This window comes from Pipistrellus kuhlii, unplaced genomic scaffold (assembly GCF_014108245.1).
Source record: "Pipistrellus kuhlii isolate mPipKuh1 unplaced genomic scaffold, mPipKuh1.p scaffold_m20_p_21, whole genome shotgun sequence".
In the NCBI taxonomy this organism is placed as follows: domain Eukaryota; kingdom Metazoa; phylum Chordata; class Mammalia; order Chiroptera; family Vespertilionidae; genus Pipistrellus; species Pipistrellus kuhlii.
Window position 1 is genome coordinate 3558352 of NW_023425520.1, and position 24711 is coordinate 3583062.

General features: G+C 62.2%; 3 protein-coding genes and 1 long non-coding RNA gene across 5 annotated transcripts in view; 1 reads left to right on the forward strand and 3 right to left on the reverse strand.

Annotated features, from left to right (window-relative positions):
• Window positions 1–14649, reverse strand: HR (HR lysine demethylase and nuclear receptor corepressor). 2 transcript variants are annotated; one of them, XM_045585885.1, is made up of 18 exons: window positions 13999–14649; window positions 12488–13262; window positions 11084–11234; window positions 10820–11007; window positions 9217–9381; window positions 8112–8201; window positions 7834–7949; window positions 6929–7010; window positions 6385–6548; window positions 6030–6266; window positions 5655–5820; window positions 5411–5480; window positions 5109–5239; window positions 4856–4975; window positions 4643–4758; window positions 1902–2066; window positions 1401–1529; window positions 1–1230 (listed from the first exon to the last, which is right to left on the reverse strand). In XM_045585885.1, the coding sequence occupies exons 1-18, from the start codon at window positions 14608–14610 to the stop codon at window positions 1168–1170; spliced, it is 3540 nt and encodes a 1179-aa protein (XP_045441841.1). In that variant the 5' UTR covers window positions 14611–14649; the 3' UTR covers window positions 1–1167. The 2 variants fall into 2 exon arrangements, with proteins under 2 accessions (XP_045441841.1, XP_045441840.1); XM_045585884.1 differs by having other exon boundaries at window positions 1815–2066.
• LOC118725849 overlaps window positions 8990–24711 on the forward strand; it is a 19336-nt gene continuing 3614 nt past the window's right edge. Inside the window, exons 1-2 of the long non-coding RNA XR_004990147.2 lie at window positions 8990–9000; window positions 10275–10282. This is a non-coding gene — a long non-coding RNA (uncharacterized LOC118725849). The remainder of the gene's footprint in view (window positions 9001–10274; window positions 10283–24711) is intronic.
• HRURF (HR upstream open reading frame) lies at window positions 13127–16074 on the reverse strand. Its single transcript, XM_045585888.1, has 2 exons — window positions 15813–16074; window positions 13127–13262 (listed from the first exon to the last, which is right to left on the reverse strand). The coding sequence occupies exon 1, from the start codon at window positions 16072–16074 to the stop codon at window positions 15970–15972; it is 105 nt and encodes a 34-aa protein (XP_045441844.1). The 3' UTR covers window positions 13127–13262; window positions 15813–15969.
• REEP4 (receptor accessory protein 4) overlaps window positions 23635–24711 on the reverse strand; it is a 3861-nt gene continuing 2784 nt past the window's right edge. Inside the window, exons 6-8 of the mRNA XM_036449990.2 lie at window positions 24489–24627; window positions 24221–24375; window positions 23635–24137 (exon numbers count right to left, since the gene is read on the reverse strand). Of these exons, the coding sequence (XP_036305883.1) occupies window positions 24072–24137; window positions 24221–24375; window positions 24489–24627 (360 nt within the window). The 3' untranslated portion in view covers window positions 23635–24071. The remainder of the gene's footprint in view (window positions 24138–24220; window positions 24376–24488; window positions 24628–24711) is intronic.

The following is a 24711-nucleotide window of genomic DNA, read 5'->3' on the forward strand; positions in this document are numbered from 1 at the left end:
AAATTTATAATAAAAAAATTATTTTATTAAAAAAAAAAAAACCACACATTTCCCGAACCACCGCAGAACAATCAGATATGACGCGTGGGGCATGCTGGGCTGAGGTGTACTAGGGCAGGGGAACAGGCAGAGCCACACCAGAGAGCCCTGGGGATGGGGAGGGGCTGCCAACCGGCTCAGGCAGCAGGCCAGGCCCTGGCCAGGGCCACACTCCCGGAGTGTGCCACTCTCCTGGGCCACACTCCGGGAGCTCCGAGTCAGATCGGACAGAAGAGATGGGGTAGCCTGGACTTTTCAGGGAGGGCTGGGGTCAAAGCCACCTTGTGCTGTGCCCCGGGGCTCTGCCTTGCTGTTGTCGCTGTCAGGAGCATCCTCAGGGGTAGCCCCCGGGAGGGCTCCATCTGCTTCTCCGTGGGAGGGAGGGACCCAGGTCCAGGGAAGAAGAGCAGGCAAGGGTGCTTGAGGCCCCTGTCAGGGACAGCCCAGCTCCTGCCCACCGGGTTCCATTTCCATGTCTCCCCACCCTCCCCAATCCATGTGGCCAGCAGGAGCAGGGCCAACCACACTGGCCTGGTGGCTTTCAGAAAACAACAGACTTTAATGGAAAACAGGAAGGAGGGAGGCGAGAGGAGGGAGCAGGGACAGGGCCTCACCCCTATCATTCCCTTTGGCCAAGCCTGGGGGGTGTCCTGAGGCCACCCCCTCCCCACACCTCCCAGCTCTCCCTCGAACAAGAGGGCAGGATTTCAGTGGCCCCTTGTCCAGATGCCTGCAGTGCATGGGCGCCCGGAGTCCCGTGAGGAGGTGGGTGGTATAACAGAGCTTGGCACAGGGGGGATAGCAGGAGATGAGGGAGCAAAAGGTGTTGCTTAAGCCAGAGTGATTCCCAAAGTCCCTCAAGGAAAGGCTGTTTGTCTCCTGGGTTGGGGGGTGGGGGTTGAAGGGCGTCAGCCACCCCCAGTGTGGGCCTGATACCATGGAGGGGGCATAGGGGCCGAGCAGGTGCCAGCCTGCGAAGGGCAGGGGTGAACCTCAGTATCCTGCTCGTACCCAGAGTGGTGCTTGTGGAAGTAACCGAAGGTCCCCAAGTCCCCAGCGTCGTCTCTGCTTATGCTGTGCCTGAGCTGAGCACCTGGTCTACCTGCCCCCCAGACCCCCGGGACCCCTCTATTTGGCCTCCTGTAATGTTCCCACAGCCAACTTCACTGCTTGGAACACAGCCCAGTCCACCTAGGAGGAAACGAGAGGACACGGAGTTCACAATTGCATTCGTGGGCTCTCCCCACCAAGAAGAACTCCCTCGCTGGCCCCGGCTAGCTGCCTGCCGGGCACAGGGCTGTGTCTGCTATGCCACCCCAGCTGGGAAGCCCAGCCAGCTTCCTGGCCAGCGTCATCCTCACCTGGGCACAAAGCAGGCGGCAGTCAGGGGACAGGCTGGATCCCTGGTGGCAGAGCTGAGCAGAGAGGGCAGAGGTCTCAGGGGACATGAAGTGCTGAGTGACGCTCACTGTGCTTACCAGGCCCTGCACCTGTGCCAGGAAGGAGGCGAACAGGAGGGTCAGACTCATGCTGCCCACCTTGGTCCTGAGCTCTGCTTCCCATAATGGCCCCGCCCAGCGCTCAGAGACCAGAGGCTCTGGATCCAGCTCCAGCATCCCCAAGGGCAGGGCCAAAACCAGGCCAAGGGGATGCCAGAGATGGCACAGGCAGAGCCAGCACCCACGGACCCAAAGCCCCGTTCAAGGATGCCACAGTGGGAGCGTGCTTCCTGCCCAGCCCAGGTCCTCCGGGTCTGGAGAGGGACGAGGCCATACCAGGCGGGGGTGCAGCACCGCTGTGCTGCTGTTCTCGCTGTTTCTGGCATTCTGAGCTCTCAGCAGAACCCGGCCCCCGGGACCCACCTGGTGGGGAGCCCCCGCGGGGACCAGCACGGCCTCGCCAGGGGCCTGCAGCAGGGTCCAGCAGCTCACACCCCACTCCTCCCGCAGGCGCCGCCGGAGCCCTGCGTCCAGGTAGCAGCTGCCCGGGGTGCCAGGCTCCAGGTTGCCAGCCCCCGCCGGACACACCTACGAAGAGAAAGGGCAATGAGCGAGGGCGGGAGGCAAGGGCAGGCTGTCGAAGGCCGGGGCACAGACTTCCCAAGGGCTGTGGGCATTGGAAAGAGCTGAGTGCTCAAGTCATTCATATATATATATATATATAATTTTCATTGATTTCAGAGAGGAAGGGAGAGGGACAGAGATAGAAACATCAATGATGAGAGACAATCACTGATCAGCTGTTTCCTGCATCCCCACCCCCCACCCCCATCCCCGAGATCGAGCCCACAACCCAGGCATGTGCCCTGGCCAGAATCCAACCCAGGACCCCTCAGTCCGCAAGCAGACGCTCTATCCACTGAGCCAAACCAACCAGGGCTGAGAGTTCAAGTCTTTTTTCTTTTCTTTTTTTAATATATTTTGTTGATTTTTTACAGAGAGGAAGAGAGAGGGATAGAGCGTTAGAAACATCAGTGAGAGAGAATCATTGATCAGCTGCCTCTTGCGCACCCCCAAATGGGGATGTGCCTGCAACCAAGGTACATGCCCTTGACCGGAATCGAACCTGGGACCTTTCAGTCCGCAGGCCGACGCTCTATCCACTGAGCCAAACCGGCCAGGGCTGAGTGTTCAAGTCTTGAAGGGCAAGCAGACAGGACACAGGAGGGAGAGAAAGGGGCTGGGTGGTGAGGGGCTGCAGCCACTATGGTTGGCAGATTGGAGATTTGGCTGAAAGGAGCTTAGAGGAAAGGATTAAGGGTCCTGAGGTGAGGGGGGTCTAAATCCCTGCTTTCCCTGAAGCCAGATGCCGTGAGGAGCCTGTGTCCCTGGCCCTGGGCCCTCACTCAAACATCCCTCTCCCTCCAAACCCGGGAAGACACCCTGAATATCCCAACTCATGAACTTGCTGTACCAGGAGCTCTTAACCTGGATCCCAGCAAACATCGGAATTGTGTGCTAAATTGTAGGTGATTAGGTGTTCCTGGAGAGAAAGTCCAGATTCGTCTATGATCCCAGATGCAGAAGCAGCAAGGACACATAGAAGTTCCGATGCCCAGTGGATGGGCAGGCTGGCCCATCCAGGCCAAGGCCTCTGAAGCAAGCACAGCCATGGGGGCGGCTTCGCCAGCCAAACCCGAGCAGGGAGCTCCTTGGGCAGGCAGGGACTGGCAGAGGCCAGAGAAGATGCCAGGGAATGCCTACAGAGGCTGACACCAGCGGAACCCCCCCTTCAGCTAGACCACATGTGTCAAACACAAGGCCCTCGGGCCAAATTCGTCCCGCCAGGCCTTGCAATGTGGCCCGCACCGTGCTGTCATCACTGCACTCTGCTGCGTTTCCATCACAATGACAGTTTATGACTGTTCAGTAAACCATTCGGCCCGCGATTTAGGCTGGATTTTAGATTTTGGCCCCTTCTCTGATTGAGTTCGACACCCCTAAGCTAGACCCTCAGCAATGGTCTCTGGGCTTAGGGCTCCAAGGCTGAGCCACGGGAAGGGGAGACGTGAAGCCAGGTTGGACCCTAGGGTAGCTCCAGGCAGGAGCCAAGGCTCCTTTGACCCCGCCCCCCCAGTTCAAGTTCATCCTGTGGCTAGGTCAGTGCTTCCCAGGCCACCCAGTGAGACTACACCCCTCAGACTCCCCATGAGTCATTGGATTTGGCCATATGGGACTGGCCACAGCCGGCCACACCCAGACCAGGTGAGGCCATGTGGGTATGAAGGGATGCTTCTGTCTGCCCCCCTCTGCAGATGTGTTCCAGCATCTGTGTGTGCATCTGCAGATCTACCTGTGCCTGTCCACATGTCTGCAGATGTGCGTGCCTGTGGGCAGGAGGGTGGTGGTGGGCAGCCGTGTTGACATCTGCATGTGTGCGTGTGAGCATAGGCCTCAGCAGGGGTGACACTTGGTGGACATCTTTTCCCCGGAACAACCCGAGCTCAGCCAGACTTTGAACCTGGACCTGCCCTAACCTCAACGCGGGCCCCAGCCACTGGGCCTTCCTGCCTCCTGCTCCCCTTCCCTTCCCCTGCCCCTCAGTGTGGTCCAGCCTCTCCCGCCACCTGCCACATGGCCTCCTTCAGCCCTTACTTGCTAGCACCTCAAGGAGCACCCCCTCGTGAGATGGAGATGACTTAAGGGAGAGTAGCAGGGGGGCATCTCAGACGGGCTCCCCTTTGCCTGTGTAGGGGAGGCCCCAGGAGGAGCACAGGGGAGTGACCTGGGATGGGAACAGCTGTAAGCTCTGGCCCCAGCTCCACTACTGGGCCTCAGTTTCCCTCATCTGCAAAATGGGAAAGCATCATGTGTGTATGAAGGAGGGGAGTGACCATGAACTGAGATAACGGACCAAGGCCTCAATACAGTGACTAGCTGGCAGCAACTCCAAGTCCATTTCACCACCTCACCCCCTTGCTGTGCACCCACCGCATGATTCCCACCAGGTCCCAGTCCGCCCTCTCTGCACATGCGTGTGAGTCGAGGCTCACCTGAGGGGTTGGGGTTGGGGGAGCACACCGATAACACAGACAGGGAGGGCTCCTGGGGTGGGAGCAGAGGGGCTGCATTGGGGAAGGGCAGGGTCCCGGCTCCCTCCTCACCATCTGGAGAAAGCGGCGGATGCGTTGAGCGTCCTGTGCCCGGAACACGTGCCACACAGCGCTGACCTGGCTGCCAGGAGACCAGAGCCCCTCCCCGTCCAGGCCCGAGAGGAAGTCTGAGGGAGAAAGACAGCTCAGGAGGGCCCCGGTCAGGCAGACACCGCACCTCGCATCCGCAGCTTGTCCCCGCCCTGCTTCCGCCCGAGGGCCCACCTTTCTGCGCCCGGTGCCAGGCAGGCAGCGAGGCTTCCGCGCGCACCAGGATGCTGACCAGGTCAGTCACCTCCACACAGAGGTTCTTGGTCCCCAGGTGCCCACGGTGCGGGCTCACACCTGCACGGAGACGGAGGAAGGGATGTTGGGAAAGACAGTTGGGGAAAGGTCTCAGAACCTTGGCACAGACGTACAGGCACGGGGGTGACAGGAGTGGGGGCAGGGACTGGGCAGGAGGGCAGAGCACACTCACCATAGGCTGCCCACAGCTGGGGCTCCAGTGGACACAGGGCAGGGCCGGGCGGGAGGTAGGAAGCCAGGTTGAGTTTCCCGTGTGGGGCACAGTACTCCGGGAGGGGCAGGCTGGCAGCCAGGCTCTCCAGCCTGCAGGGGAGGAGTCACGCCCCGCAGGCTCAACCCGGGCACCAGAGCCCTCCACTACAGGGGTAATTCCCAGGGGCAAGCAGAGTGTGCCAAGGGTCACAGGTGGAGGTAAGGAGGAGAGGAGGGAGGACAGGGGGGTGAGGGAGGGCCAGTCCTCGGTCCCATACACACCTGCTTGTGTCCTCAGCCCGCAGAGCTCTGTGCAGCAGGAGAATGGAGGCCTCAGATGACTTTGGGCGAACTAGGGAGGAACAGAAAGGCCATTGCCCAGGGGCCCTGTCCCCGGGGCAGCAACACAGTCCTGTTCCTGCCCTGGGCCCTGCTTCCAGCTGCCCCCAGGGTCACTCTGGGACTCCGCTGCCCCCTGGCTCTGGCTGGCTCCCAGTGCCCTCTACCCCACACCAAAGACACTTACTCTCAGGCCGGGAGAATCCATCCCAGAAGGCCGCAGTGCCCAGGTTTGTGGGCTGGGGAGGCCCGAGGGGGGTCAGCGCCTGCACCTGGCCTCCGAGCGCCTCCAGAGCCTCGGTCCCCCACAGGCTGCCTTGCAATGTCCTCTGAATCCCTGACACCAACACAGGCTGTAGTGGAGGGGACGGGGACACGGGGAGAAAGATGGGCTGCCCGACATGCTCAGGCTGGGGGGAGGGGGGTTGCTGTAGAGACCCGCCAGAACAGCGTGGGGGCCAGCCCCGGCTGCTCGCTCTGAGTGACGGGCCGGGCCCAGGGCCCAGGGCCCCGAGGGAAGGCGAGGCTGTGAGAGCCGGCCGTGGGGTGGTGAGAGCCTCACCTGGCCCTGCCGCCAGTGCTCCTGGAAGAGGCGGAAGGCTCCCCGAGGCCTGGGCTCCTGCAGCCACAGCAGAGCTCCCGGCGGAGGCGGCCGCGGCCGCACCGGGGAGAGGGGCAGGCCCAGACCCTTGCGCAGGCCAGGCCCGGCCCGCAGCCCCGGCCCCAGGGCTTTCTCCTGGATCTTCCGCTCCACCACCTGCGCGATGATGCTGTCCAGGATGTTGGTGATTCGGTCATCCTACGGGGGCACGGGGTGGCAGAAAGCAGAGGGACTTAGGACCTGCCGAACCTGCAGGGAGGGCCAGCCCCACCTCTGCCCCCCGGCGTCGCCCCAGCCCCCTCATGCCCTTACTCACACTGGGTAGGGCTGGAGTGACAGGGGCAAAGGCCATGTGTATCCGCTCGTGCCCCAAGCAGAGTTTGACGGCGGTGGAGGCCAGCAGTTCACAGAGAGAGGGGCAAGGCAGGGGCCCCCGGCTGGCACGGTCCTCGGCAGGGGTCTCTGTGGAGTCCAGGGTCTCTGTTGAGGAGAAAACCAGTGAAGGCTTCCCCTCCCTCTCAAGGCTCCGTTGCCCACACGCTCCTCCTCATCTCGGGGCCGAGCCCACGCTCTCCTCGCTGGCTTGCCCCTCGCTCTGGATGCACTCGCCTCCCACCCCCCAGCTCCCCTGCTGGCAGCTCCAGACCCTCTCCTAAGGAGGGCTCGGAAGGGGCCCTGGCTAGAAAGAGATTAGGAGGCTTGTCCCAGATTTTGTGTAGATTTACTTTCTCTGGAGTGACTTGGGAAGAGTGACAGCGACTGGGGGAGGTGGTGGCTGAAGCCATTCCAATCTCTCCCGAGGCTTACCCCGCTGGCCCGCACACCCACCCCAGCCTGAACGAGGGCCAGGGGCTGCTCACCCGCTTTGATGTCCTTGGTCCTGTTGGTGTCCTCCTTGCAGGAAGGTTGTGGGGTTGGGGTGTTTTTCTGTCTCGGCTCCTTCTGTTAAACCCATCCACCACCCCCCGGTCCAAACAGAGATTTTAGAATGGCAAAGGCAACTCAATCCAACTCAACCCACAAGCATTCACAACGGACTCCCGCAGGTCCTAAAATCACGTTTACAAGAAGCAAAAGGTTATATATATGGCGCTGGGTGGGGAAAAGTTGCTCCTGGTGCAGTACAATCTAAAGTACTCTGGAACAGACTCAAATAAGCAGAGGGGCAAGTTACTGATGTCAAACTGATCGTGGTGGCATTACAGACCACTGTCATTTTCTTCCTATACCTGTCCGTATTTTCCAAATTTTCCACCACGGGTATGTAGCATGGAGTATGCCATACAAAAGGCATTCCACAAACTACTTCTTGAATGAATAACTTTTATTTTTAAAAAAAAAGCAACTCTCAAGTTTCATAAAACTTTGCAAAATGCCTATCTAGCACCTGCTCTGTGATAGGTGCAGGGAATACTGAGATGAGCCCATGTCCCGCCAGCAGGCGTCTGTGCCGGGATGTGGACAGACATGACAGGAAAGCACGCCCCTCTGGCATGATGTGGCAGCGTGCATAGGAGCTCTGGCTGCACACAGTGAGGCTTCTGCTGGGCAGGGCACAGGGGGGCAGGGGTGGGACAGAGGCCAACACTGGCTCCATGGACCCACATCCCCAAGGGAGGGTGGGAAGCAGCCTGAAGTCCCTCTTCATTCCCGTCAAAAGAGAGGGGCCAGACCCCGCCAAGGTCCACAATGTGCAGTCGCATAGTCGCATGCGCCACCCTGGGGCCCACCGGCTAGCACGCTGTTGCCGTGCCATGCCTCTCACCTGCTGGCCCCCATCCCCAGGGGCCCACACCTGGGCATCGGCTTGGCAGGGACAGTGCTCCCGGATATCAAACTTGATCCAGACCTGGTGCATCGCCGCGCTCAGCTCTGTCAAAGCTGGAGGCGGGCAGGGAGATGGGAGTTGGGTGGTGAGTGCAGACAAGAGGCAGCCCTGTGCTGCTTGACCTCACCAGTCAGGAGGGCACAGCATCCAAACAGGAAGCCGCTCTCCCCCAGGACCCGCCCCCTGCGTGCCTCCACCCCTCCATCATGACTCACCCTGGCTGGAAACAAACTGGGTGAGCATCAGGGAAGAGGCGCTGTGCCCAGCCTCCTGGGCACACTCCTCCGTGGGCTGCTCCGGAGAGCCTGTGGGGTGGAAAGGGAGAAGCTGCAGGTCAGAAAACGAAGGCATGCACAGGTTAAGGTCAGGGAAGAAGGGTAGGAGGACCGATATCTAAGCAACCCATAAAGAATGGGCTTCCTGGGACGCTCGGGTTCGGCTGTGACGGTACGAGCCTTGCCTTTGGAACACAGACGCTCTAATATGCTGACGGGAGTTGCCAAACTCCATAATGACTGCGCAGAATAGAGTGTTCTGAACGTGTCTACCCTGGAACTCTTTCTGGCCATGTCTGTGAGCACGCTGGGCAATTTTAAGCCCTCCTGTGGCCGAGCGGAACCCAGGAGAGGAAAGCTTGCCGAGAACAGTGAAAAGAACTGGACTTGAAATCAGAAGCGGAGTCTAAATCCTGGGCCCAGCCCTGACCGGTTTGGCTCAGTGGACAGAGCGTCGGCCTGCAGACTGAAAGGTCCCGCGTTTGATTCCGGTCAAGGGCATGTACCTTGGTTGCAAGCACATCCAAGTGGAAATTGTGCAGGAGGCAGTTGATCGATGTTTCTAACTCTCTATCCCTCTCTCTCCTCTCCGTAAAAAAAAAAAAAAAAATCAATAAAATATATTTTAAAAAATAAAAATAATAATAATAATAAATAAATAAATCCGGGCCCAACACTTAGTAGCTGTGTGCCTTGGATGAGTCATTTAACGTCTGTGAGGTTTTTCTAATCTGGAATATAGAGGCAAAAACACCCACCTCTCAGTGTTGTAAGGTTTAAAAAGGAGCAAACTGACAAAATGGGAGGCACAGAAGAGGCCCCCGACTCCGTTTAAGAGGGGAAAGGACGCAGGCATGGCCCTCAGGTCTGGGGAGAGGGGAAGGTCTGCTCTCTGGGGCACTGGGCAGCGGTGGCTGATGCTGGGGCCTGGGAGGGCGGCTTTCTTGGAGAGAGGCAGCCAAGAAATGGCCACAAACCTTAGAGCAGGCCGTCCGAGGCCCCGGTCCCTGTCCTCCCACCCTCGGCCCCTGGGCTCCTTTCCTACCTGCTTTCTCCCTGGCCCTGCCAGCACCCGCCATGCGACCACAGGCCACACACAGCCGGTGGCTGCAGCGGGGGCATCTCCAGTGGGTGTTGAAGAGTCCATGGTGGCAGCGGCTGCAGCAACCTGGAACGCCTGGGTCGTCCTCTGTCCTGGCCGGCCCCTGGCCTGCTGACCACGGGAGAGAACAGGGTCAGAGCGGGCTCGCGCCCAGGCCCCTTTGGGCGTCCTCCTGTGGCAGACCTGCCTGGAGGAGAAGCAGGAACAGTTTCCACCAAGGAGCTGCCCCGGAAGGGAAACAGGCCCCCCCAGATGCCCTGGACAGAACCTCCCCAGAGCCCATCGTCTCCAGAAGCCCTCCCAGGGGTGGTGCAGGCCCCTCTCCCCAGTTCCTGCCCCACGGATTTCCCCCTTGGCCCTGAATTACCAACCCACACCACTTCCAACACATCCCTTCACCCGCCGCCCTCTCTCCCTCCCAAGCTGGCTTTCTTCAGGGCACTCAGCATGGAGGAGGAAAGTTTAAGAGGCCTTGCCTTCCCTCACCCAGAGTTTCAGGCGACCCCGTCTCCCCGAAAATAAGACAGTGTCTTATATTAATTTTTTCTCCCAAAGTTGCGCTAGGTCTTATTTTCAGGGGGTGTCTTATCTTTCCATGCGCTAGGCCTTATTTTCGGAGGATGTCTTATTTTCGGGGAAACACGGTAGCTCTCACTGATAGGTGCAAGGACGCCAGTGAGCAAATGTTCATTTATTCACTCAACAAACACCTTGTCCCGACCGGGGCTAGGGACTGGGATTTAGAGCTAGTCAGCCCTTGGCTCTTGCCCTCCCAGTGCCCACCTTCCAGCGGGAGATGGACCCATACATGTGGCGACGATGAAGGTCCCACAGAGTGGGTGCTGGGTGTGAGAATGCCATGGAGACGGAGGGTGGGGCTGATGGGGGCAGGCTCATAAATGGGCGATGAGTAAGTTTTCGTTCACCAGGTGGGAGGGGAGGAGAAGGAGCAGAAAGTGCCAGGGCCAGGAGGGGTGGACGAGCCCAGGGGAGCCGGGGAGCCGGGAAGGTGAATTGGGGTGCCGGGAATTCGGGTTCAGGGAGTGGCAGGGGCTGATGAAAGGGGATAGGGGCTGGGCCTTCTGGGACGAGAGGGAGCCACCATGAAATGATGCAGGAGGAAGAGCCTGGAGCCAGGGGGACTGCACAGCCTCAGACACCAGCCCAAGTCCTCCCAGCCTCCGAGGGCCCGGGAGCCTCACCACCCAGCGAGCCTTCCTCATGCACCACCCGCAGGGAGCTCCCCGCCTTCGGGTGCCCTTGCAGACACTTGGCACCCAGTCTTGTTTCCCCAACAAGCCTGGCGCTCTCAGACAGTGGGCTGGACCAGGTTTTGTACCTTCCCGACATCCGCCTCCCAGGTCAGAAACCAGAAAACACGGTGACTAAGAGCCTTAGCCGGGAATAAGGGCAAAGCAGGGCGGGTGTCCTCCCGAACGGGAGGACCGGGCAGTGCCGGCGGGAGGGAGGGGCACGCACTCCCCGTGCTCCTTGTGAAAGCACCGGGCTCTCCTGGGTTCCCCAATGCCCTGGGGGCGCCGCTCACCTTCCCGCTGGGCCCAGGCCAGGGCCTCCCGCTCTCTCCGCAGCAGGCGGCACAGCCGGTCCCCCAAACCACTCAGGAGGTGTTTGGCGAGGCCCACGCTGGGCCCGGCCTTGGGGCCGGAGCCTCCCCCCTCCTCGGAGCTGGCTGCCGAGTCTTCCTCCTGCTGCTCCGCTCCCAGAGAGGATTCTCTGGAGACAGGGCAGAGGGAGGTGAGGAGGGAGCCCCACGCGGGAGGACATGGGGACATCGGGGGCCAGGGCTCACCTGGGCGCTGGCTGGGAGTGGCAGGCCAGCCCTCCCGCCTCTCTCGCCGCCTGGGCACAGCTCTGGCACTGCGCGATGCCTGCCCGGGGAGCTGAGCAAGGTGCATCCTGACGCCCTGGGTCCTGCAGGCTGGCCCTGCCGTGTCGGGGTCCTGAGAGGACAATGCAGCTTGTCAGGGGTCTGGGCCTCCCAGGCCCTGCCTTAGCCCCCCAGCTGACACATGCAGAACCAGCCTGGTCTTTAGGCCAGCCCCCCCCCCCCGCCGAGGCCTGACTTGGAACCAGTGAGAGGGGACCAGGCAGCTTGAAGCTTCACAAAAAAATAGTCCACGAGAGGAGCCTGACGATGCCCTGACAAGACTGACAGAACTGAGAGGAGGGTCAGCTCGGGTGATGATCCCAACCCAAGTTCAAGATGCAGCCAGTGTAGACTTTGGATTGCTCCACGGGGAGCTTAGCGATGCCGCTGGCGCCGTGTCAGCGTGAGAAGACAATCCATCCCAACGTGGAGGAACGGAGGGTGCCGGAAGGTGAGAAGGCCAGGGCGTTTCAACACAGACCACAGGTGCAGTAACCCAAGAAGGCTAAGAGGTCAAAGGCTTCCCCGCCCGGGCGCAGGCCTGCGAGAGTGTGGACAGACCCGCACCAGGTGCAGGGTGCTCGGGCACGGCCATTGAGAGAGTCCGCATCCAGGCCCAGCGGCAGTTCTGGGGGCCAAGGGCCCGAGGCGATCCCGGAGAACGGAGGCGGGGCTGGCAGTGCCCGAGCTTTCCTCTGTGAAGGGCAGAGCGTGACACAGGGGTCTGGGATGCGCCCAGAGCACCAACACGGCCAGAGTCCAAACGGAGCTTCCGCGGTCCAGCTGGCCAGGAGAGTTGTTTGTCCCGGAGGCAGGACAAGGGGTCCCCCGGGAGAAGGCAGTCCTCCAGACGGGGCCTGTGACACAGACAGGCACGAAGGCGCACGTTTATTGGGTGCTAAGTGCCAGGAGTTCTTCCGAGCCTTCTCCGTGAATTCTACCACGTAACCTTCGGAGGAGCCTCGATGGGGTGGGTGCCATCTTCGCCCCCATTTTGTAAATGAAGAAACGGAGGCGCAGAGAGGTGAAGCGGCCAGCTCATGGCCAGTCAGCCAAGTCAGGACCCAGGCTCTCTGGCTCCAGAGCCCAAGCTGTGCACCGTGTCATTACCCTGCCACCAACACACCAGGGCTTCGGGAGGAGGCGGACAGAAATAGAAGCCACTTGCTTGAAGGCCCCGGGCCTGGAGATGCGGAGGCACTCCCAACAGATGCTGGTCCGACCCACTCGTAAAGGACCTCTGACCCCACCGCCTTGCAAAGCTCCGGGCTTGCTGCCCCCTCCCCCCCCAAGCGGGGCCCACACAGCCCCTCCTCTGCCCCTTACCTCTGCGGTCAGCGTGCTGTTCTGCCTCCGCCTTGTTTTCCGGGGACGAGTCCAGGACGTCCTGCCCTGCTCTGCCCGGGAAAGGGTCAGGGGGGCGCTTGGCGGCTGGGCTGCCGGCCACTCCCTGGACCTCAGGGCTACTTGCCCTCTTGAGGGCCCGAAGCGGGGCGACTGCTGGGCTCTCCTCCTCCCCCCCGGGGCAGCCCCCCGGGCACCCAAACTGCTCAGAGTGTCTGGTGAGCCATGTCTTCTTCAGCTTGGTGTGGTGGTTGGGCGGGCAGGCCCTGGGACCGGAGGCCTTGCTTGCTTCCTCGATGGACTCACTGGACCCCCTCGAGCCCCCCTCCCGGCCCTCCTGGCACTTCCCACAAGGGCTAAGGCCTCCATCTCCGGCGGGTGGGTGGGGTGAGTAACAGCCCCCCGGGGTGGTGGGAGGCCCGGGGGAGGGGCACCTCGGTGCGGCAGATGGCCTCAGCTGGTACCCAAGGCCCCCGCCGCTGCCACCGCCCGACACAGTCCAGACATTGCCAAGGCCTGGGGGACAGGTGGGCCAGGGGGCCCGGGGGACAGTGTCTGGATGCCCCAGGAGGAGTGGGCAAAGATTCTGATGCCTGCCGAGGCCTGGCTCCCCGTCCCTCGGGTGGAGTGAAGGGCCCTCTGCCTCCCCGCTCCTCTGGAGAGGCCCGCCAGGGGCTAAGCCCAGCAACCCAGGTTCCACAGCGGCCAACGGCTCCTTCGCCAGCCTGAGAATACTCGGATCCTTATGGCAGAACCCCTGAAGAGAGGAGAAAGGATTAGGCCCGTGCTGACTTTGGTTCCCAGTTGCTTCAAAAGAAGCAGACAAACGGAAGGGTTGTGAAAACTTGGAAGAGCCCACATCTCACATACTGGTTCATAGGCACTGCTCCTCCTCCACACCACCCCACGGCCCCGGCCACCTCCAGGTCATATCCCCTTCCCCCCTCGGGATTTCTCAGACCTCCCCACGATCCAGCCACTCAAGGGCTCGTGCCTGGCACAGCCAAAGGGCCGCCAGCACCTCTCTGGATTATATGATGCCCTGTATCATTCCAGTTTTAAATAGCTTAGGTCTCATCCCCGGGCATGGGGGTTGCCTGCCGGGGGGGGAGGTGTCCCAGACACGGGCCTCGGGACTGCCTGCACCTCTTCCCAGAGAGAGGGCTTTGTCTGCCCCCCTTTCCCGGAACAAGACGCACATTCTGAGGCCCAGACTCCCAGGGCCTTGTTCTGAGTGGACAATGGATGAGTCAGTCCCTGAAACGGCCCGCGGGCAGGGGAGGCCTAGTGAGATGGAGGTGCTTAGAGAAGGAACTGCTTAGCCTTGACTCTGTCTGAGCTCACAGGCTCCTCTGTTTGGGTGCTGCCTTGTATTTTTTTTTTTTCTTTTTTTTTCTCTCATCAGGATGGAAGGGCAGGGTGGTGTGGCCCTGAACGGGGCTGCCTGAGGACGCCTGCGCTCCCTTGCGTGGCCTGCTACGTACAGCACTCACCTTGCTGCCGAAGCTGAAGGCAGAGGGCACTTTGGGCTGGCCCCCCGAGTACACCCAGGGGTGCGGGGCCAGGGGCCAGTCGCACGGACGCTCTGGAGGCAGGCTGGACACTAGGTAGGGTGGTAAGCAGGTGGGCACCCAGAACGGAGCTCGCTCCAAGATCTTGGTCTCCAGAAGGAAGGGGCAGTGCAAGGGCCGGAAGGCCACAGGGTCACTTTTGGGATGGCCGCCGCCGTGCTCAGGAGTCAGGGGGCCGTAGCGAGGCGGGCACGCGGACCCGTACAACGCCAGCGGGTGGGCGAGCATGGCCTCCTTCCAGCGCAGCCCCTCCTTGCCGCTCAGCCAGCCGGCCTTCCTCTCCCCGTTCCGGGGGCCTTCGCCCTCCACCAGTGGGAGCGTGTCCTTGGGGCGCTGAGGGAAGCCGGGGGGGAGCCAGGAGTCTGGGGTGCTCAGGACACCCCTCCAGAAGGGAGCCGGCTCTCCCAGGCACAGGGCCCCGTGGCGCAGGCCGTCCCGTGGCAGGGCACTCGGCTCTCGTCCCACGATGCCGTTCTCGGGGGCGGTCTTCTCCCAGGCCGGGGTGTCCCTCAGGAAGCTGGGCGTACTCTCCATCACTCTCCTGCCCTCATGGGGCTCTCCCAGAGGGGGTCCCTGAGGCATAACCACCAAAATACGAGCATCTCAGGCACTCTCTGCCCCAAGCACAGAGCGGGCACCGCCCTGGCAACGCCAAGCCGGCTCAAACCAGTAAAGCAAGTGCCAACCCACAGCCGGGATCCACGCTGCCTGCCCACATGCGGCTGGGGGACCCGCTTGGGTGGGATGCAGCCGTGCAAAAGGCCATCCCTACCCTCAAATACCGGGGATCTGACAGCCCCCCTGGGCCTGAGCCCCTCGGTAGAGACTGTAGAGACGGCTGTGTCTAAGGTGACACGCCTCCCAGAGCCTGGGACCCAGGCACAGGCCATGGGGAAGGAGGGGGGGCGAGAACCCAAAGGGTGAGCTGGGTGGAAACGGCTGTCCTGGAGACAAGAGGACGGGATCCTGGCCCTGCCTCAGCCGCCGTTGTGCCACTTCGGGCAAGTCCCGTCACTCCTCTGGGCCTCGGGGTGCCATTGTATAAAACGGGGCTTAGAAAGCGGCGGTCCCAGAAGCCTCTTCCCAGACGGCAGTCTGTGTGTCTGGGGGTGCTGCTTGCCCACCCCCACCGCTCAGCCCCGCCCAGGCTCATCGGGTGGGAAGGGCAGGCTGGGCAGGCTGGAGTCACTGGGGGAGAGCCTCCGGGCAGGGCCGGCTGGTACTGCTTCCCACACCTGGGCAGCCACCTCTGCCTCTCCCCCCGCGCTCTCCGGTTTTCTGGCTTCCGAACGCGTCCCAGGACGCCTGCTGAGTACGCAGGGATCTCCGCCGTGCCCCCAAGGGGAGGAGCGGGCCGCACGGGAGAGGAGGATTAGGGACCTCAGCGGGGATGGGCAAAGCCACCCCTGTCCAGTGGGCAGTGCCAGAGCCACCGGCGGCCACAGTCACCGTAGCCCGGCGGGAGGGAGGGAGGGTGGGAAGGAGGCGGGGAAAGCGGGCTGCACCCCAGACAGAGGCAAAGGAGGGAAAATTGAACGAGGAGCGTGAGAAGGACCAGAGTGACAGGTGGCACCAGAGCCACAGGGCTCCCTCTTGGCGGGCCCTGGGGGAAGCCCCGGGCCGGAGCCGGCACGGAGAGCTCCCGGGTTTGTTTTCTGGGGACACCGCTCCATCGGGCCCCTTAGGTTTGGGGTGTGTGGCCCTGACCAGAGGAGCGCGGGGAGCCCGTTGCTTACCTGCGCTTCACGGGCCGGGGGCGGCTCGGGCGGCGGTCCTCGGGGCCGGCGCCGGGCGCTCGCTCCCCATGGGCGAGGCCTGGTTCCCCGCGCGCTCCGGGCTCAGCGCGCCGGCGCTCTCTCCTCTCTCTCTCTCCCCCGGGGCGGCCGGGGCGCTCTAGGGCCGCAGGTTGGAGGGGTCGGACTCCGGGATCTGCAGGATGCGGCACACGGCGCGGATCGGCCGCACCAGCTTTTGGGCCGAGGCAGTGGGCTGCGCCATGGGACGCGGAGACTCCGTGCTGCGCCGCGGGGAGGGCCGAGACGGGGCCAGGGAGCGGGGTCCCCGGAGCGAGAGGGCGAGTCGGGCCGGGGGAGCGCGCGCCCCGGGTCGGAGACGGCCGGCCGAGTGGGGGAGAGGCCTGGGGGGGCCGGGGGAGGGGGTCGTGCCTGGAAGGGGGCGCCGATCCCGGGACCCGGCAGGGAGCACCAGCGAGGGCGCAAAGCGGCGGCTAGTGGAGGGAGAGCGCGGCGGGGAGCGCAGCGGGACCTCCGATCGCCATCGCCAGACGCGCAACTGAGAGCGGGGAAGCTGCTCCGCCGGTTTCCTCCTCCGGCGCCCTGCGGGGAACAGGAGCCCGTGACTCGGCGGCCCCGCCCGGGCCTGCCCCCGCCCAGGCCCCGGGGGCTTCCGCCAACGCCCCGGCGATGCCACCGGCCGCGCACGGGGAGAATGAGCCCTTTGTTCCCCCCTCCCCCCGCGGCACCCGGGCGCCTGCGAGAGAGGCTCCCCGGAGGCAGCGTGCCAGCTTCCCAGCCGCCCCACCCTCCCGTGGGCCCGGCCCCGGAGCCTGGCAGGCGGGCAGCACCCCCACCATAGGTGCCAAGCCCGGGAACTGGAGCAAAGGGCGGGAGGGGCCGGACCGGGCCACCGCGGGGCGGGGTGCCCCCTGGGGTGCTAGGGCGAGCGGCTGGCTGCAAGGGGCAGTGCCAGAGCTGGCAGGGGCGGCCGGGTTCTCACGGGTCAGTGATGGGCACTCTGACCCGCGCCAGCCGGCCCTGTGCCTGCTGGACCACGGCTCCCTCGGTCCTCTCCAGCGCTGGTTGGTACATGGGCACAGCCTGCAGGCGGTGTCTGCGCTGCCTCCTCTTCACCTGGCCAAGCTGCTCCTCACCTTCTGACCCGAGCCCCCTCCCAGGGCCCAATGGCACCGTTTCCGGTGGTACCAGCCATTGGGGGGGTGAGGCTCCGTCTGCCCTGCTCTGAGGGCCTCGGTCTCACCCAGTGTCTGGGCGGAGGTGGGTCAGCGCCCCCGCCTGCTCCAGCCCCACGTTCTGGGGTCTGCCCCTGGCCCTGCGCCCAGCGCTCCCAGGCCCAGCGCTGGAGAGGAGCCCATGGGAGTGGCTCCTGGGAAGGAACAGAGCGGAGGAGAGGAAATGGGAAAGCAGGGCACCCTCCACCCGAGGAAGCATCCCGGCTCCTCTGCGGGGGTGGTTCCAGAGCACAGACACAAACAGACAGATTCAAACACACACAGGCAGATTCAGACACACACAGAAACCCACACGCCCAACGGGCGCTTCCCTTCCCCTCCGGCTCCCACCTCCCACCCCGAGATTCCCTGCTCCCCGCGGAGGCCATCCCTGGCCGGCCGTCACCGGCCGGGGACGGAGCAGGCCGCCGCACCCCACCCACCCCAGCCCACCCAGGGGCCGGTCTCTCGGGTGCCCCGCTGGGTCCCAGGTCACACCACCCCTGGAGAGGGGGCTCTCCTTCCAGGAGACGGGAGGGAGGGGTCCTTTCATGGCCGAGGGAAGAGGGGGGTCCGAGGAGAGGGGGGCCTGAGGGGCTGGCCCGAGCCGGACTTGGATCAGGTTGGCTTGGATTCCCTGGGCCCCGCCGGGCTCCCCCTCCCCCTCGCCTTCCCCAGGCCAGTTCTGCGGCTGGGCAAGCTGGTAGGGGTTGTTTACTTGACTGAGTTATTAACACTCCCTTCCTCCCCCAGTTCCCCTGAGGGGCGGCCAGACCTGAGTGTGCCAGGGGCAATGATTGCGGAGGGTCTACGACCGGCTGCCACCCCCAGCCCCAGCCTCCCCCTCCCAAGCTGGCTCCGGGGTGCAGATGGGAGCCGGGGTGCGCCTGTGGTCCCCCATCTGTGTCCTCCGGCAGCCGAAGCTTGTGGGAGAGTGTGTGGGGGGGGGAGTGGAGATTCCTGCGGCTTGGGGCCTGGAAGAGGCTGGGCGGGGGAGGGGGGAGCCTGGGCTATTGGGGGAGGGGGGGGACGGGTGGAGGCTAAGGGCCTGTCCTGGCATCCCCAAAGAGGATGGGGACAGTCCCAGGGGAGCAGGAACAGACACCGCCCTCCATCCCACCTCCCCACCCCCCACCCCCACCCCCGCTGCCATGTCTGCTTTGACAGGTCACTGTCTCTGGATTAGACCAGGACTCTCAGGACAGGCTTCTGAGATGCCCAGAGGGCGGGGGTGGGGTGGGGGTGAGGTAGGGGAAGGAGCCCCTTTCCCCCCTCGCCCAGCTCCCCATCCTGCTCCATGGCCCATGCCCCAGGCCCACACCGCCCTGGGAGCCTGAGGGCTGAGCAGAGCCGAGGAGACACACAAAAGACACAAACACAAGGAGGAAAGCCACACAACACGTGGACACAATGCCGGGTCGGTGGGCAAAGGATGCTAACCGCAGCCCCCAGACACTCGTGGGCCCACCCTGCCCCACGGCGAGCCCTCACACACGGCCACACGCGTACACACGCAGGGAGAACACATCCATGCTGACAGGCGCAGCAGCACTCAGCAGCCAGCCGGTGCCCTCACGCTGTCCCCGAGCCCCTTACCTGGCCCAGCTCAGTGCTCCCCGGTGGAGCAGCCCCCAGCCCAGGGGAGGGCAGCCGGCGGGGGCGGGGAAGGAGCCCCGGAGAGCCGGGCCAAGCTGCCACTAATCCGGGCGGGGAGAGGGGGGGCACCCACGTCAGAGCGGGGACTGCCGGGTGGAGGGCATCTGAGGACATCCCCTCCCACACACGCGGCCGTCTGGGCACCTAGCCCTATTTCCCCAGCCCCTCCATCCTTCAGACAGCTGAGGCAGGCCTCCCCCCACCCCACCCCCCACCCTCGTGGCGACGCCTGGGGCGGGGGCATGGGGGAGGGGGAACACGGGGCAAATCCTCCCAGGACCGGGAGGAGGGGAGAGGGAGGGAAGTGTGGCGATGCTCTGGGAGCCTGAAGGGAGCTCTGCAGCAGATGCCCCCGCGTCCCCTCTCACCCACCCCCCCACCCCCCTGACCTAATTCCTCTTCCCAGTCCCAGCCTCCCCACGGTCCCTCCCCTCCCCCCCCTCCCCTCAGGGCGACCTCACCACCTGGCAGAGAAAGCTAGCGCGTTCTGCCCTGCTCGGGACCTCTGACCCAGCGACTTCCACTCTGGGCAGAGGGCACCCTCCTCCAGCCTGGCTTCTGCCCCCCCCCCCTCACTGGACATGCCAGTCCCTGATGCCAGATGGGGATCTAGGGGCGAAAGCCTGAGTTCTCATGGCTTCAACCTCCTCAAGGGTGGGGCAGTGCCAGGCAGGACTGCCCAACTCAACTCCCGGGCCAGGGCTGTGTTGAAACGAGGGGCTAACTCCGCTGCCACCACTGAGCGTGGCAGCTAAAAATACAGCAGTGGGGCCTGTGCCCACAGAGGCCAGAGCCGGGGAAGGGGGACCAGGACATGGAGGGGCCGCAGGCGGAGAGGGGCTCCGAGGCAGGGGGACTTAGGAGCCAAATGCAAGGTGCAGGGAAGGTGGGCACTGATGTGCCCAGCAGGGAGTAGGCCCCTCTGTGCTTCAGGCCAGCCCTCATCCTGCTGCAGGCAGCGGGCACACTGATGGGTAATGGAAGGCTAGGGGTGGTGGGCAGGCCAGAGCACAGCCTAGCCTTCCCCTGGGGGCCAGGCCAGACAGGGTAAGGGCACCCGTGCGGAGGGAGGCAGCGCTGGCAGATGCCCGGCGGTCCTCAGAGGGAACAGGCAGGCTCTGAAGGGAGGCCAGCCCACACCCAGTGCCCGGGCTCAGGAGCACTTGCAGGCTTGGCCAGAAATGCCCCAGAACCTGGAATCCTCTTCAACCCTCCGCTCTGGCCCCGAGATGTCCTGGAACCCATACAACCGCCTCAGCCGTTTGCCAAACACGTGTCACAGAGACCTGCCATTTTCACGGATCTGTGCCGGGCACCCAGGAGATGCGGGGCACAGAGAAGAGAACAAGGCCATCCCGCCCTCCATGCGCGGACGCTCTGCTCGGTCAGGGCATTTGCCCCTTTGCCAGCAGGCCCTGCGCCGAGAACCAGCGGTGACCACCCGAGTCAGGTGTGGGAATGACCACAAGGCACGCGGAGTCCCACCCTGGGGAAGTCAGGGGGGCTTCTCGGAGGAGGAGACACCCATGCTCAGACGCCGGAGAATGAGTGGGCCTTCCCGGGCACGGCGATATTTCTCTTCGGCTAAACCACCATTTGTTCCTGGCCGGGATACAGAAGTGGATAAGATGCCAGTCTGTTCTTTATGAAGTTGCAGTGCAGTCGGGGAGGAAATACAATGTGTTCGAGGCAAAAATAGAAGTCGGCACAAGAACAGCGATGGTGTGGTCTGGAAGAGCACTCCACTCCAAGGGGGTGCCCGGAGGGCTTCCTGGGCGCGGGGGGGGGGGGGGGGGGGGATCTGAGGGCGCTTCAAAGGGCAACTGGCCATGGAACAGGGAGTGGGGGGGGGGGGAGGAAGAGCATGTCAGGAGACCAGCGTGGAGCCACTGGACAGGCTAGGTGGACGGAGGCGGAGAACACGAAGCATGTTGAGTGGAAGGGTGGCAGCTGGGAAGGGAGAGTGATGGGGACACCAGCACAGCCCACGGCATTCTGTGCCCAGGACAGGGGGAGCTGGCCAGAGATCGGGAGGCTTCGGAGCTGGAGGAGGGGTTCCCGAGCCAGGGGAGGCTTCCCAGAAACAGCAGGTCTTGAAGGACGGTCGTGACAGGCTGGGAAGAAAGACTGTTCACGGGGCCAGAGCTGCGCTCAGCAGGAGCGAAGGTCTGAGACTGATGCTGGGATGGGTGGGAGGTGCTCAGGAGGCAGAAAGAGGAGTGGCATGGGTAAAGGCTGAGGTTGTGGGGCTACGGGGCCGGCAAAGAGGCCGCAAGGGAAGGTGGGGATCATGGACCTGAGATAAGGTGGCCAGATGTCCCGCTTTTGGCGGGGCAGCCCCGATTTCTAACAATTTGTCCCGCGTCCCATAGCGTTTTAAAAGTCCCGATTTTTTATTTTTTATTTTTTTAAAAAATATATTTTTTATTGATTTTTTTACAGAGAGAAAGGGAGAGAGAGAGAGAGCTAGAAACGTCGATGAGAGAGAAACATCGACCAGCTGCCTCCTGCACCCCCCCCACCGGGGACGTGCCCGCAACCAATGTACATGCCCTTGACCGGAATTGAACCTGGGACCCTTAAGTCCACAGACCGACGCTCTATCCACTGAGCCAAACCGGTTTCGGCTAAAAGTCCCGATTTTTTAAAAAAAATTGTTAGAAATCAGGACTGAGACAGCATCACTGTCACCTCAGGGGCCCAAGTGACTTTGCTGCTCACTCCAAGGCCCATCCTAGGAATGAAGGCAGGGGAAGCCCCGCTCCCATGAGCGCTCCTTCTTCTCCCTCCCACAACCCCAGGCCTCCCCCAGCTCGCCTTCCCTTGGAGTTTTTGCTTCATTTTGCTCCAGTCACCAGATGATCCTCTGTTCTGTTCTCTCAGTTCAGAGGTGGGTGTGGGTCCTGCCATTGCACTCTACCAAAGCCCCTTCCGGGCACGTTTGCATCCGGAGATGCGACCCCCACCCTCCGGTAGCACAATTTCAGACGCGTCGCTTCACTTCTCTGAGTCTCAGTGTTTCCATCTGTAAAATGGGTACCGCCTACTACCTCAGACTTGTTGGGGAGATTCCAGGAAATCCTCTCTGTCAAGTGCCCAGCACAATGTTTGATACATCCTAGTCTCCCTCTTGCCTCCTAAGCAGGAAACATCTCACTTACTTTAAGTCTGACTCGGGAGCCAGAGTGCCTGCGTCAAAGCCCAGTTCTGCCACACACTGTGTGACCTCAGACAAATTACCTGCCCTCTCAGGCCTGGCTTCCCTTTTATGAAATGGAGATTATAATAATAATGTGTACCTCATGAGATGGCTGTGAGGGTTAAATTAATATGTCAGGGGCTTAAAGCAGCCCCTGTGCCAGCCATTATTAGACTTTGCATCCCCAGTATCTGGCAACTTGCCTGGTACCTGGTACATACTTAATAAAGATGTTTTGAATGAATAAATGAAGAGATAAATCAGCACCATGATGCAAGGGAATGCCAAGATAGGACGTCACCTCCTCCCCCATCCCTCTCCCGCAGATTAAGCGCCTCCCCCCCAATAAAACCCGGATAATCCCACACCAAGAGTTAATCCATACTCCTCAGATCACTCTCCGTTACCACCCCGGCACCCCTCTTCCCACCCGACACTCTCACCAACCTCTTTGCTTAATCAAAAGAGATAAGGAAAAGCAGACTGGGCTGGGAGAGGGGAGCAGCCTTAGGACACTGCAGGGAGACCAGCTTCCGGGGCAGGAGCGGGCAGAGCCTGACTGGCGGCCCCAGGGTTAGGGGAGGGATGGAGCGGAGCCAGCCCAGGCACAGAGCCTGAGTCGGGGACAACGCTGGAGACTCGATGTGGATGGGGCAGGCTGAGGACCAATGACCTGAGCGGCAGGGAGCAGGAGGGAGGGCCATCAAAGGCCAGGCCGGAGTTCCGCATGGCCCTTCCAGCCAACCAGAGGCCAGGCCCTTGCAGGGCACATCTCTGGCCAGCCTCTCTCTGAGCCCCACCCTCCTTGACCTGGAAACTGGGGGCAGCCCACACCCTGGCAGCTGCTGCCCTCTAGTGTCCACTCTGCAGTGGTGCAATGCTCCCAATGTTGACTGTTAGAAACTCAATGCCACCTAACGTGTTTCCCCGAAAATAAGACCTACTTACATGTTTCCTTCTGAGTGAAATATAAGGCATCCCCCCCTGAAAATAAGACCCCCCTCAGGCTAAACATGAGAGGTTTGGTCCACTGATTCTGAAAAAAATGGAGTCACAAGAAATTCACCAGGAAATTCAGGAATTAGATTGTTAATGATGATGTTCCAGAAGATAATGACATGATTGTCATTGAATAAATGAGTAAATTCTTGATACTGTAGGATTCACAGTTTGTCTGGTTTGTGCTGACAACTACCATACTACCGTACCGTATACAGGTAATAAATTTCATTTATTTTCATTTAACAATAAATGTGTACCGTATTTTTCATGAAAAAATAAGACATCCCCTGAAAATAATACCTAGCGCATCTTTGGGGAAACAGGGTAGGTGCCCTGGGGTAAGTCAGCCTCCCCAGGCCCATGAAGGCAGTCAGCCTCCCCAGGTGTATTCCGTGCAGCTCCACCTAATCCCCCTCCTGACCCTCGCTCCCACTGGTTTCTCCACCTGCCATCCAGTGCACCTTTGAGCCAAGGCCAAGCCCACCTCCTCCTGACTGCAGTCTCCTTGGGTTCTGACCTCTCAGGACTAGGTCCCCACTCGCCCGTATGTGTGCTCCAGGGTCTCCAAGAGCCTCTGTGACAGCACCTGCCACACCACAGTTCTTTATCCACGGTTGTCTCTCCCAGAAAGAAGACTGGGCCCCTCCGGCCCTCTGACTGCCTTTAGCCCTCATCCTAAGCTGTTTAACATGTATCCTGTGAAGGCTGGGGATACAAACCAGGAGACACGGAGCACTGTTACATATTTATTTATCAAATCTTGCACAAACCTCATTCACCTCATTCACCAACACAAAACACACACCCAGGACACACACACACAAGGCCTCGGAGAAGGCTGTCAAGTACTTTGAAGGACGGGAAGGAATGAACACAACTGGGTGGGCTTTGGTTTCGTCTGCAGGGGTCTGGGGAGGGCTCTGGTCCCCTCCCTGCGAAGGTAGAGGAATGAGAAAGACTATAAATAGAACCCCGGGCCCAGCTGGCTTTGGTACATCTCAGGTGATCCCTGTGCGTGGCCCCAGCGGCAACTGCCGCCAACAGCAGGCGCCGGGAGGGCAGAGCCCGGGCAGCTGGTGGGGCAGGCCCTACGTGCAGCCGGAGGGCCCCTTCAAACAGCCCCTGGCGGCCTGTAGAGCACGAGGTAAGACGGGGCTGGCTCTGCAGACCCTAGCTGCCCAGGTCGGAGGGCACAGTCTTTTTCCTCGTCCGCACCTTCAGGGAGCGCGAGGTGCCCTGTGGGGGAGAGAGCAGGCACACCGTGAGGCCAGGCGGACGCGCAGGGCAGCCCACCTCCCTCTTGTCCCTTTGCCACTCACCTCCCGCGCCAGCGGTTTCTTCTTGATCGTACGCAGGCTCTGGCTGCGGCTCAGAGGCTTGTCTCGGGGCCGGGGTGGTGGCTGGGGCACCACTTCGGTATCGGACCAGCACTCATCCTCCGTGTCGGTGTCCTGCAGGCCCCCTGCTCGGTACCCTGTGTGGAGAAGAGAGAGGCCGAGGGGGTGGCATTGGGCATTCACAGCCTGAAGGCCTGGGCTGAGCCCTGGGGGAAGCCAACCTTCTTGGGACAGCCCTCTGCCCACTCACCGATGGGTGGCCTGTGGCGGGGCATCTGGTCCTCCAGGTAGAGGGGGTCCTGGTAGTTGGGGCCGTCGTGGGTGTCAGGGATGGAGCGCAGGTCCTGCATGGAGAAGCTGCGCAGCCTCCCGGCCAGCGCATCCTGACTCTGCAGGGAAGTGGGAGGGCAGGTCACCTGGGGGAGGCCCAGGGCTCCTCGCAGGAAGGGGCCTTCGCCAGGGCAGCCGCCCGG